The 14,651-nt window shown below is 36.6% G+C and overlaps 1 protein-coding gene across 1 annotated transcript in view; it reads left to right on the top strand.

Moving 5' to 3' along the window:
• The window catches only part of Dpy19l2 (dpy-19 like 2), a 129,199-nt gene extending 125,240 nt beyond the window's left edge, over nucleotides 1–3,959 (top strand). The window contains exon 22 of the mRNA XM_060371069.1: nucleotides 2,758–3,959. Within this exon, the coding sequence (XP_060227052.1) occupies nucleotides 2,758–2,908 (151 nt within the window). The 3' untranslated portion in view covers nucleotides 2,909–3,959. The remainder of the gene's footprint in view (nucleotides 1–2,757) is intronic.
• The last annotated feature ends 10,692 nt before the right edge of the window (nucleotides 3,960–14,651 follow it).

The raw sequence follows: 14,651 nt of genomic DNA, 5'->3' as shown, positions 1-14,651 counted from the left end.
CCTAAGTACATATTTGCTTAAGGTTAAAGAAGGAATTCATTATGGCCAAAGAGAAATCTCAGCAGTTAAAGAGCATGTTCGGCCCTTGCAGAAGACCTGAGTTCAGTTCCCAGCACCCAGGTCAAGCAGCTCACAGTCACCTGTAACCCAAGTTCCAGGAGATATACTATCATCGTCAGGCCTCCACAGGCACAAAAACACACATGGCACACACACACACACACACACACACACACACACACACACAAAGAAAAAATAAAGCATTCATCTGTACTTAAAATTGCTTTCAATTATTCATATCAGCTTTTTAAAAGTAGTCTCAACCTAGAAATAATTCAAATATCTATTAACAGGTGAATTAATTACTAAACACATTAGACTATTTAGAAAATGTAATATCACTCAATCAATAGGAAAGAATAAACTCTGGATACATACAACATGGATAATAATTATATTTAGGAAAATAATCCAGATAAAAATAGAAAGAAGGCAAGAATACCAGAAAATGCACACAAATCTCAGTAACAAGAAGAAGTAATGTTTGAGAGGAATTGATAGAACAGAAGATGAAATTGCAAAGATCATGAATAAGCTGTAGATTAAAAAGGTATCAGATCGTAGCCTTCTGTGCCATATATTGAATAAGTATTGACTAATTATATATGATTAAGTCTAGAGCATCTGATGGGATCTAAAAAACTTCATGTAACTTGGATCTAAAAAAATGATACAAAATTTGGCAAATTTGGTAAGATGTTGTACCAAAGAAGATATTTTGAGTGAACCATAACAATACTAATATGACTAACATTATGAAGACTAGTAATGCCATATGCTCGTGCAAATAAAGAACAATTTGAACTCATATGCATTGTTTGTAGAAACAGAAAAAATATAAGTCACTTTGGAAGATAATTTTGAAGTTGCTTATCAAGTTATATATCACACTTAGCACTGCGCCCTAGAGTTCCACTGTTTGGTGTCTGCCTAAAATTAGTTCTAATGAGTTCTCATATTAATGTTAGTCACTGTTATCAAGACTGCGAGTACCAAAAAATTGTCAGCAATTTGAGAATCAACAAACAAATGCAGTTTTTCTGTGCCAAAAAATACGAGCTGAAGATGGAATTAGGGATGGAATATGCAACAGGACTTAGAAGAAACAGTGTTCTCATTTCAGCTCTTGGAATTAAATATCCAGACAATAAACAAACTGTGGAAAGAAAGAAAGGGTGGCTTATAATTCCAGGTCACAGTTGGTCATGAGGAAAGTCAAGGCAGGATTCACAGACCTGAAGCCAGCCCTGCTTGTAATGACATACAGAGCCTTAGACCAAGGAACTCACTTCACCACCAAAGAAGTGTGGCAGAATCACAGAGCATGTTGCTTGCTGATTGGCTCTCAGGCTTATGCTCAGCTAGATTTGTATTTATATATTTTAAAGATTTGTGTGTGTGTGTGTGTGTGTGTGTGAGAGAGAGAGAGAGAGAGAGAGAGACCTTATTTCTGCATGTGTGTGTGCCACATGTATGCCTATGTCCTTGGGGGTTAGAAAGGGGCATTGTATTACCTGCAACTGGAGTTACAGGCAGTTGTGAGCCACCTGAACATGGGTTCCCTGCAAGAGCAGCTTGTGCTCTTAGCTACTGAGTCATCTGTCCAGCCCCTCAGCTAAATTTCTTATAGAATTTCATACCACCTGCCATGAGATTGATGCTACTCACAGTGGGCTGGTCCCTCTTACATCAATTAACAATTAAGACAATCCCCCACGGGCCACATTGATCTATTCCTCAGTTCCTCAGTTCCTCAGTTCCTCAGTTCCTCAGTTGAGGCTGTCTTTTCAAGTGTTTCTAGGCTGTAGTAACTTGACAGGTAAGTTCACCATGACAACCAATATCTAAGATATCAAAACCACAGTATTCTAAGATAAGGAAGCCAGAAATGAAAAGCTTAGACGATGTATCTGCATGAAATTCTAAATGCTATAGTGTAGAAGGGGATCCATGGGTGCCTGGGCCATGTTGGGGAAGAATACTGACTACAAGAGGAGCCTAGAGAACATTCTAGGCAATAGGGGCATCTCTGTACTGTTGTGACGGTCCTTACATATAGTTAAACGTTACACAAGAAAGTCAGGATTTTACATGTTATACTTCAAAATATACATTAAAAATTTGATGTCATTTTTGCCTGACTTATCCCCAATGTAGGGTATTCCCCAGGAAGACATGTTACACCACCTAGCTTACTCTTATAGCCACCCCCCAAGAAAGAGGAGCTAAAGAAAACAACTTAGCCTAAGAACCTCCTGTCTCTGCCTTGGGTCCGTGTTTGTCTACCGAATCAGGGTACTTCATGTTTTGTTGTTGTTGTTGTTGTTTTAATATGAATCTCAAAAGGGTTTTAATTAATTAGCTCTCCTTTAATTTATCTCATCCAACTACAGACTAGTCTTATATTGGATGAGAACAGTGATTGGCAAGAACAGTTATGTTTTATTTTAGAAGTAAACATTTTCAAATACAGATTTCTAACCATATTTTACGTTTATTGTCAGCACATGTTGACTGGGCCTAGGAATGTATCATGCTTCACTTCATTTTGTTCTAGTTATTGAACTTAATGGCTTCTGGTGTTATGGTTTCAAATTTTAAGTAGTTAATTAGCCTCTGGAAATTAGGAGTGATTTCTTAATTTGAATATGCTAATTTATTTAATATGAGTATTTATCTATGCCCTTTACTTTTCAGACCTGGTTGTAGTATGCTTGAAATCTGGGATGTGGAAGACCCTTCCAATGCAGCTAATCCTCCGCTCTGTAGTCTCCTGCTCAAGGATGCCAGGCCTTACTTCACCACAGTATTTCAGAATAGTATGTACAGAGTACTGAAGATTAACTGACAGCAAGGATACCCATCATTCTGTAGTGCAAAGATGTATGTCAAAAAAGAACACTCCCAGCCTTATTTGCAACAGTACAAATCACAGGCTTTGATAAGAGACACTTTAAAAAAAGATAAAATTATTTAAAGTTTTCGGTTGCTAATGACAAATTGCTGCATTTTTTTTACATTGAATGGCAGCCTGTCAAGCTTACCTCATAAATGATTAAGTCATCTCATACCTCATCAACAAATGCTCATTTTAGAGTCTTGAGGAAAGAAGTATGCAAAATAACAACATAATTTTAGAAACGAAGGATAAGTAATTCCTTTTAAACCCAGCTAGGTGAGTTACTTCAGGTTTCCCTAGTACCCGGGAATCAGCCCCGACCCTCTGAGCCACGCAGAAGAGTTCAGACTCTGAGGAGCCTCATGGTGCTGGAGGCCTCATTCACTTTTGGTTTATGATGAAGATGGTATTATCTTATAAAATTTATCTCCTGATAAAAGCTATCTGTCCAAAAATGCTTTGAAAATTGGTAATTACCTTGACGATAAAGTGGGTCCATGAAAAGAGTAATTGTCTCTCTTTTTTTCATGCTAAACATTAAAAATGCTAGATGTTTGAATATGCATCCCCTCCGAGTTAAGCATCTTGGAGTTTTTATACTTATATCTTTCTTATATTTTTTGGCCAGCCATAAAAGATGAGTCAATTTCATAGATTAGTTTACTTACGGTAGGTAAGCAATTATATATAAAATATTTTCCAACCTTTATAGTTGGAACACAACTATATGCTGAACACAAAATAGCTAAGAAAGAAGGCTGTATTGTGTTGATTTCAACATTTTCAAGTAATTTCTTTTGCTGTGTGGAGCAAAGAAGGAAAAAGATATAACACTCATTAAAGTAACGTGTTTTAGACGGTATCACCACAGGGATATTTTAAAGTAATTATCAGAATTCAACAAAATGATACATGTTGTGTTAACCAAGAAAATGCTCCGTACACACAATGTTTTCCTATGAATTTTGTTATTTTCATGTAAAATGCTTATTAAATCATTTTAAAGGTCATTAAAGACTTTCCATGTTTCTTCTTTTTTCATTCTTTATGAACCATATATTTTGAAGCTAAGAGTCCTGAAATCACAGGTTGCTGGGTGAATTAGTTGAATTTATGCTGGGAGAGATCTTCTTTAGCGATTAAAAACATTTGCATGGTCCCACTGAGAGGCAATGTATCGTGGTAGACAAAGTGGGGGGATGAGAAGTAACATAAGCTAAGCCCAAATCCTGATTCTTTCTCACTTGGTCTAGCATCCACCACCCACTCAAAAAGCATCGGTGCCAATTTTGTGGTAGGTCCTGCGCGAAGGTTGCTCACGTTATCCTGTGGAGGTTTGTTTCTTCAGTCTGAGTCTACCTAATTGCAGCGAGCATCGAAGAGTGTAAAAGTGCTAGCAGGTATATGATGGTATTGCTTCTTTCAAATCCCATCCCCTGGCCCACTAAGCAATCACTGCAGTAATAGAGACCTACAGAGTAAGGTAAGTCCATCTCAGAGCTCTACACAGCACTACATAAACTTGGTGTAAACAAATAGAAATGTTGGGCTTGTTTTCCAGGTTTAAATTAAAATTTAAACAAATCAAGCTGTTTGTTCCTTTTCTGCATGTTTTAGCACAAACTGTTTTGAAGTTTGGAGACTGCATGTGAACACAATGAGATGGATGATGGGCAGATTCTCTTCCTGTGCAGAGAAAATTTCTTTTTGACTCCCTACAGCCCTGGTTTGCACACTGGTCTCAAATCATGGCGGCAGTGAGCGTCACACAACTGTCCTTCATCCTCCAGCCTCTGGAGTGATGTGTGGCCACAACAAATGACACATATGTTTCATCCTTTTCCTGCTCATATCCAAAAATGAGTCATTCTGGTTCCAATAAAGCTGGGCTATTATTTTACCTCATTTGTATAAGAAATATAAATATAATATATAATATGTTATATATTATATTATAATATATTATAATATAAATATATTAGAGACAGAGTTTGAGAGACATGGGAAGGCTCTCCTAGATAATTGTACAGGTTTTGGCTTGTTGCCTCTTTTTACTATAGTTTAAAACTTTCTGGGTTTTGTAACACACCAAGACATAAAATTGTACAACTACATAGAAGTGTTACATTTTTTCTACATTTTTTATTATGTTTTTAAAAAGGTTTTGGTTAAAAATTAGGAGGCAAACATAGATTCGTCCTAGAAAGTGTTAGGGAACAACACTCATTGTGCCGCTGTCGCCTTCCACTACAGTGCAGCTTTCCTCTGGATCCCTCCCGAGGATCTTCCACAGGCTTTGCTAGACTTGCCCCTTTTATCAGAAATATGTCTGGGGAGGTTTGATTGGCTTGTTTTCTTCAGAGATTTTTCTTGTAAGGTCATAACACATTACAAACATTCCCGAGGGACTGGGAATTCTACTAGGAAACTATGTCTCATACAATGTCAGTGAATCTACACCTATGATACCACAATAATGCAACTGCCTGAAAAAGGTCAGCACCAACAGACAGGCAAACTTGGAAGGGGAAATCTGTTTGGGCACCAACTGTAGACAAAGAAGTACAGGCAATTCCTGAGAGAGGGAGAACTAGTCTTTCCCAAAGGTGGGACCCCCAGATTGGTTATCTAATACCAAATGGTAGGTCCTGAAATCATGTACATACAGGCAACTCAAATCCAGTTCAGCATGTAGTGTGTGCCTCTTTGAGTGTCTGTGTGTCAGAATAATGAAGAGAGGCTATGAATTTAAGAGACTAAGGGGGACATGGGAAATGTTTAAGATGGAAAAAAAAAAGGGAGAAATTTTGTGATTACATAAAAAACCTTTTGCATTTGTAAAGGCCTCTTTAAAACCATTTTGCATTTTCTTGAGTTTCTTCGTCACTGTTCTTTTTTTATTTTTATTAATTACACTTTATTCACTTTGTATCCCCTCATAAACCCCTCACAATCCCACCTTCTCTCCTCCTTCTCCACACATGCCCCTCCCCAAGTCTACTGATAGGGGAGGTCTTCCTCTCCTTCCTTCTGATCCTAGTTTATCAGATCTCATCAGGAGTGGCTGCATTGTCTTCCTCTGTGGACTGGTAAGGCTGCTCCCCCTCAGGGGGAAGTGATCAAAGAGCAGGCCAATCAGTTCATGTCAGAGGCAGTCCCTGTTCCCATTACTATGGAACCCCCTTGGACACTGAACTGTCATGGGCTACATCTGTGCAATAAATAGTAAGATCTGGAGGGGACAGGAGCTCCACAAGGAGAGCAACAGAACCAAAAAATTTGAGCACAGGGGTCTTTCCTGAGACTCATACTCCAACCAAGTACCATGCATGGAGATAGCCTAGAACCCATGCACAGATGTAGTTCATCACTGTTCTTATCTCTCACCTCTTCTTCAGCTATACATCCCAGTCCCTGTCTCAAAAGGTCTTCACTTACCCAGGGTAAAGCTGTTTTCATCTCAAACACAGCTTTCTCAACTTCTGCAGCTTTCTCCATTTGGTGAGTCATCTAAGTTTGGAATGAAATTCTTGTCTTCTTCTAGATGTCATAATATACGCATTGATGACTCATTTTTCAATGAAAGAAAGGCTCTTCATATAATCCTAGATTGTGTTGGCCTCCCAGAATCACCATGGCCCTGTCTTCAGTGTCTTCCTTGGTTGTTGCAGTGGCCTGAGCAGAGACTCACCTTATGTAGCAACGTTAAAAGTTGTAATTTCTTGATTCATTACCTGGAACAAAGATGTGATGCTCAAGGGGAAGCATATTATTTAGATTCTAGGGTAAATATCACCAAAAGAAGGATTGCAAAACCATTCCTAACCGTTCACTATATCTAGAAAAGCATCCTCTTCTCCAGAGCAGCACTCTATTTCATTGGTACATCGTGGTAATGGAGCTGGGTACTTTGTGCCCCTTGTTGTGGATGTTTTGGTTTATGATATGTAAACATGTTTATGTTAAAATTCCAAGTTGAGGGTTTTAGTTTGTCCACACCTGTTAAGTGTCTCATGCAGAGCGTGGTCATTGCCAGGTGCAATGAGTTGAATTCCGAGGACTTTGAGGGGAATAAATATATCAGCCCAGGGGAAGAAGGCATGACTGTTTGGAGGAGGACTGCTTGCTGCTGGTTCATCCTGCTCCTGCATTTGCTGTTGGCTGATTTGCTGGTCATCTGACTTCTGGATTTCTGGACGACTGATACGGATATTGCCCGGAAAAGATTCTTATGACCCTACGCAGCAGGAAGTAGCAGCCAGACTTCCGTCCCCTGTCCTCCCTAATCTTCTTTCTCTCCTACCTGGTGTTGGGGATAGGAAGGGAGGTAGAAGTGGTTAATAACACTAAATAAAGTAGATTTGTTAAAAAATCAAAGTCAACACTCCTCAAGATGCCTGAAGGTCCTATCAATGCACCAGAGAGAGAAACTAACAAGCAAAAGGAACAACATTCAAACTCCATCCAGATGTCTCCCCTTCGTATCTATTCCTCTTTTACGTGATGCACAATGCTAAGTTAGCAGGCCAGCTCTATCCTGCAGGCACACTTCTTATGCTCTCTTGGACTGTCTTTCTCTTTCCCTCCCTCCCACCCTTCCTCCCTCCCTCCTCTTTTTCTTTTCTCTGCATTCTTCCCATTTCCATTCCCATTTGGACAGGTTTCCATATAGCACACAGGCGGTCTTGGTTTGCAGGTGTCCATGTCTTGGGATCCTGTGGTTACCTGACTGAACCTCTTCCCTTCTCTGTTTTCATTCCACCTTTGGTCCAAATTACTTCCTCTCTCTTGCAGACCCTACTCTCACCAATATGTCTATGTTTGCATCTTCTATTTTTTAATCTGTCAACCCAGTAGTAAGTACTAGTCTCATTCTGATTTTTTCCTTTCTACGGACCCCCACAGTAACTAATATATCAGTGTACATAATACTATCAGTATTCCTTTACTTCCTACAAGTATTAACATTTAAGAAGTAATTTGTTAGCCGGGATACAAAGCAAATAAACTGCAATTAATATAAAAAGGAAAATAAATAAAAATAAAAGAAGTAAATTGTTTTTAATTTGATTATTACTGTATTTTCAGAATATACCTATTACTTGATATTACAGACAACATTTTATTTACAATGGAATACTGGAAATTAAGCCTAGTACCACCGGCACCAATCTAGAAGAGGAAAATGGCACATCAATCTTGTTAAAATGTAATCTATCTTAAATATACAAACACTTCCACTGAAAGAATAAAGGTTATTTAAAATAATGAGCTAATTACCTAAACCAAGATGCACATGCTCCAATACAAAACAAAACAAAAACCACAAGAAACATGAAATTATAGAAACATAACTCCTCTAAAAATTACTAATCCCACTCAGACAAATAGTTCTAAAGAACAGCTATATCCACAGAAATCCAAGGGGATACAGATGTCTAAGTGAATTTTGGGAGAATGGAAATATCGAAATGAAACAAAGAAGTCAATATAGGATATTAATAAAATTCAATAAAGACACACTGAACTGGAATATTTGAAGATTCAATATTAAAATGTCCATAGAAAGCATCAATAATAGAGCAGAACAAGGGACAGCAAAATATCAGGATTTAAAGACATGGCAGAGGAATTTAAACATTCAGACAATGAAAAAAATAAGAAAGTGAAAACAGAATATTCAGGACCCATGGGACACTTTTAAAGATTAAATCTATGAATCATGGGCATAGAAGAAGAACTTCATCCTAAAATCATAGAAAATGATAAAATTATAAAATAAAATTTTCCTGCACTCTGCCCAAAGTTTGGTTATGAGTCTCAGCATATGCTTTGATACACTGCTATGTAGAGTCTTTCAGAGGCCCTCTATGGTAGGCTCCTATCTTGCTTCTTGTTTTCTCCTACTTCCAATGTCCATCCTATTTGTCTTTCTAAGTAAGGATTGATCATCTTACCCTGGGTCTTCCTTCTTGTTTAGCTTCTTTAGATGTACAGATTTTAGTATGTTTATGCTATCTTATCTTATAGGTCTAGTGTCCACTTATAAGTGAGTATATACAATGTGTGTCTTTCTGCTTCTGGGATACCTCACTTGGGATGATGTTTTCTAGGTCCCACCATTTGCCCGCAAATTTCACGATTTCCTTGTTTTTAATTGCTGAGTAATATTCAATTGTGTAAACGTACCACAATTTCTGTATTAATTCCTCCGTTGAGGGACATCTGGGTTGTTTCCAAATTCTGGCTATTATGAATAAAGCTGCTACAAACATAGTTGAGCAAATGCCCCTGTTGTGTACTTGAGCATATTTTAGATATTTGCCTAAGAGTGGTATAGCTGGATCTGAGGAAGCACTATTCCTAATTTTCTGAGAATGTGCCAGATTGATTTCCAAAGTGGTTGTACAAGTTTACATTCCCACCAGCAATGAAGGAGAGTTCCCCTTTCTCCACAACCTCTCCAGCATGTGATGTCACTTGAGTTTTTGATCTTAACCATTCTGATGGGTGTGAGGTGAAATCTCAGGGTCATTTTAATTTGCATCTCCCTGATGACTAAGGATTTTGAACATTTCTTTAAGTGTTTTTCTGCCATTCTACAGTCCTCTACAGAGAGTTCTCTGTTTAGCAAGAACCAAATATATCTGGGCACAGAAGCTTGTCTGAGACTGATTCTCCAACCAGGGACCATGCATGGATATAACCTAGAACCTCTGCTCGGGCATAGCCCCATGGCAGCTCAGTATCCCAGTGGCTTTCCTAGTAAGTAGAACAAGGACTGTCTCTGGTATTAACTCTATGGCTAGCTCTTTGACCTCCCCAACCCCCGTGGGAGGAGCAGCCTAGCTAGGCCACAGAGGAGGACATTGCAGCCATTCCTGGTGAGACCTGATAAGCTAGGGTCAGATGGAAGGGGAGGAGGACCTCCCCTATAAGTGGACTTAGAGAGGGGCAAGGAGGACGTGAGTGGAGGGAGGGTGGGATTGGGAGGGAAGAAAGAGGGAGCTAGAGCTGGGATACAAAGTAAATAAACTGTAATTAATATAAAAATAAAATAAAATTTTCTAAATCAAGGAAAAGAAATGTATATTCATGTACAGAAGGCATTTAGAACACTAAACAGACAAGATCAGAAAAAATATCCCATGTCATATTATTCTTAAAAATACAGAACAAAGTGTATTGAAACTGCAAGAAAGAAATATCAAGTCACCAAGTCATATTTGAACAGAGACTCTTTTGAAAAATAACTGATTTCTCTACAGAAACCTTTAAAGCCAAGAGAGATTGAAATGATATATTGCAAGTGCTGAATGGGAACACTGCCGGGCCAGACTATCATACCTACCAAAACTGCCATAATTAAAGGAGAATGATTTTTTCCATTATCAAGAGGAAAATGGAATATCAGGACTTGAAGATAAAGGAGAGGATGTGGTCAGATAAAGAAGGGATATGAAAAAAATTAAAACACAGGGAAGGAACATACAGGAAATGTGGGATACCATGCAAAGATCAAGCCTTCAAGTCAAAGGGATATATTAGGGAGAACACTAAGCCAATGGCAAAAATCAGATGTTTAACAAGATCAGAGGAGAAAACTTTCCCAAACTAGGAAACACACACACATTCACATACAAGAAGAACATGGACAACAAATAGATCAGACTTGAAAGATGCCCATAACAAATCATAGTTAAAACACTAAGTATACATAGCAAAGTTTATTAAAAGATTCAATAAAAGACAAAAATAACAAAAAAACAAAACAAAACCAAAAAAGTCACATACGAAGAAAAAAAAAACCACCAGAATGACAACTGATTTTTAATGGAAAATTTGAAGGCCAAAAGAGGATGGAAAAAATGTATTTTAAGTCCTAAGAGCCAATGACAGCCAGCTTAGACTATCCAGCAAAAACTATCTACCAGAATTAAAGGACAAAGAAAAACTTACCATGATATAAACAACCTAAAAAAATTTAATATAGAACAAACCAAACCTAAAGAAAGTACAGGAAGCAATATTCAATACTGAAGAGAGGAATGATCATAGACAAGAGATTTGAAAAGAATTATTAAGCTATAATAATTAAAGCACAAAATGCCACAATAACCACAAAAAAACAAACAACAACAAAACAAAAACAATGCCAGAAATCAACACTGCAATGACTACAGTTTACACGAACATATCAACAATAACTTTAAATATCAATGGCTTCAATTCTCCAATCAAAAGGCATTGAATCACTGGATCAAGAAACAATATCTGTTGTCTCCAAGAAACACATCTTAGTTTTAAAGATAGACACCACCTTAAAGTAAAAGAACAGACAAAAGTGCTCTAATCAATTGAGAGCAGGAAGAAAAGTGCCATTATTCAAATAGCTAACAAAATAGATATCATACTAAAATTAATTCCAATCAAGGACCAGGTACCCCAAAAGACATTACTTTCCTAAAAATATATACACTAAACTTTGTTGTATGAAATTTCATTTAAAAATATACTACTGTATTTAAAGACATAAAGTAACATCAACCCATTAATAGCAGGTGATTTCCATATCCCACTTTCTCCAATAGACAGGCCATCTGAACAAAAACAAACAGAGAAACATCAAAATGAGTTAATGCCTTACATCAAATGGACCTACAGAAATAGATTACCTACAGAAAATACCACCCAAACACCAAAGAATACACATTTTAATACACATTCTGTGCACTCAGCAGCACATAGAAGCTTCCCTAAAATAGAGCACATTTGGGGATAAAAAAAAATCATTACAAATTCAAAGACACTGAAACAACTCTTATATTCTGAGTACGATGCAATCAAATCTAAAATTGTCAGCAAATACAGAAACTCTTGGAGATTAAACAAGTCATGATTGAATGTTGAATGGGTCAAAGAAGAAATAAATGAAATAAAAATTTACTGGAGCTAAATGAATTTTGAAACACAAAATGAAACAAAAACTGCTTGGATATACTGAGAGCAGTCATATGAGAGAAATTTATAGTGCTAAGTGTGCACATTTTATTTTAGAAAAGGCACAACTAAATGACTTAATGATATAACTCAAAATTTGGAAAAACAAGAACAAACAAAATCTAAACCAAATCATCAGCAAGAATAGTAATTAAGTAGAAATCATACAATACACTACAAAGCATCAATGAGTTAAATAGCTTATTCTTTAAGATGATAAGATTGTCAGACCCTTGGCCCAACTAACGAAAAGAAATAAAGAGAGGGTTCCAATTAACAGAATAAGAAATGAATCAGAAAAAAATTACAACCACCAAAAGATTTCAGAATATCATCAGAGTTTAACAACTTTTATTCCAGTAAGGTATTAAAACTAAAAGAAATGGATGAATTTTCAGATTCACCTAAACCACCAAAATTAAATTGAGAAGGCAACAATCTAAATATACCCACAACAAAGGGGAAGATAAAAATAGTATTAAAAACCTTCCAGCTTAAAAAGAAAAAAGTTCAGGACCAGATGGACTCACAACAGAATCCTACCAGAATTTCAGGGACGATCGACAGGCAATCATCCTTAAACTATTAAAAATAAATGAATAAATACATAAAGAACACCCTAAAACTTCTATGAAGCCCAGTATCACTCTAATTCCCAAATGAAGTAAGGATACAACAAAAAAGAAAAACTATAATTCAATATTACTAATGAACATTGACTCAAAATTAGTTAATAAAATACTTGCAAACAAAATGCAGACATACATCAAAAAGATCACTCTAATCAGGTTGGCTTTATCCCTGAAATACTGGATGGTTAACATATGCAAGTCAGTAAGTATAATTAACTATATAAATAGACTTAAAGAAACAAGATTCAGAAAAGGCCTTTGACAAAATCTAGCATGTCTTCATAATAAAAGTTCTTAAGACTGTAAGGCTAAAGGGAACATACCTCAATATAACAGAAGTTATATATGAGAAGTGCATTGCTTGCCAACATCATCCTAGATGGAGCAAAGCTTAAAGCAATACCACCGAAGCCAAGAATGAATCAGGGACTACCACAATCCCCACTCTTTCTCAAAACTGTGCTCAAAATACTACCTGTAGCAATGAGGAAAGAGAAGGAAACCAAAGGGATACAAACAGGAAAAGAGTAAGAGAAATTATCCCTATTTGCTGATCATGTGATATTATCCATTAAAGATACCCAAAATTCTTTCAGAAAACTTCCAGAAAAGGTATCTTCAGAAATGTGGCAGGATACAGAGTCAACTTTCACAAATCAATAGCTTTTCTATACACCACCAACAAACACACAAAGAAGGCCATCACAGATACATTCTCATTCACAATTGTTGCAAAGAAAACAAAATATCTAGTAATAAATATAAACAAGAAAGTGGAGACCCTTTACAATGAAAACTTAAGCCTTAGAAGAAATAGATAAAGGTACTAGAAAACAGGAAAAAAAATCTCATATTCACGAATAGGCAGATTTAATATTGGGAAAATGATTATTCTATCAAAAGCCATTTACAGATTCAGTGCAACCACAATCAAAATTCCTATCTAGTCATCACAGAAAAAAAAAAAAAAAACTATCCTAAAATTCATATGGAACTACAACAGACCCCAGACACTCAAAATAATTCTGAGCAGAAAAATGCTGTAGTAGTTATGATTCCAAATTTTAAGATGACCTATAATAATACAAACAATATGGTACTGGCACAAAAACAAGAGGAATAATTGGAGAACCACACCTGGGCACACGAAACTAAACCTACATATAATTTTGGAAAGACACCAAAACATGCTGCAGGGAAGGAAGCACATTCAACAAATGGGGATGGGAAAACTGGATGCCCACATACAGAAGAATGAAATCAGACCCATATCATCTTACACAAAATTAACTCCAAATGAATCAAACACTTAAGTCTGGAACCCCCCAAACACTGAAACCACTAGAAAACAAAAAACAAAAAAACAGAAAAACCCTACATGATACAGGTGTAGGAAATAATTTTTTGAACAGGACTCCATTTACCCAGTAATTAAGGCCAAAAATTGACAACAGGAGTTCATAAAACAAAAATATTCTGTACAAAATGTGAGAGCAATTTTTGCTATACATCTGACACGATTAGTAGTCAGGATATACAAAGAACTCAAAGTCAAAAGTACAAATGACTCTTTAGAAAAATGAGCCTGGGACCTAAATAGAGAATTCTCAAACGAAGAAAAATATGGCTAAGGAATATCTCCACAAAAAGTTCATCACCCCCTAGTAATTGGAGGAATAAAAATAAAAACTTTAATATTTCATCTTACCTCAGAACAGGATATATATATATATATCCTGTTTTATATATATATATATATATATATATATATATATATATATATATAAAACAACTGACAAAAATCCTGGAGGGGATGCAGGGAACCCTCATTCAGTGTTAGTGGTATTGCAAACTGGTGTAGCCACTGAGAAATCAATTTGGAGAATTCTCATAAAGCCAAAAATATACCTATATGCTCAAAGTACTCAATAGCCTACTTCACGGATACTTGTTCAGAACAGCCATGTACATTTCGACTCTATTCCCTGAAGCTAGGAAATGGAAACAACCCAAATGTCCTCCGAGAGAGAGATGGATAATTAAAGTGTGGTACATATATA

Source organism: Meriones unguiculatus, chromosome 1 (genome assembly GCF_030254825.1).
Source record: "Meriones unguiculatus strain TT.TT164.6M chromosome 1, Bangor_MerUng_6.1, whole genome shotgun sequence".
NCBI classification, from domain to species: domain Eukaryota; kingdom Metazoa; phylum Chordata; class Mammalia; order Rodentia; family Muridae; genus Meriones; species Meriones unguiculatus.
This window is presented reverse-complemented; position numbering and strand designations above follow the sequence as displayed.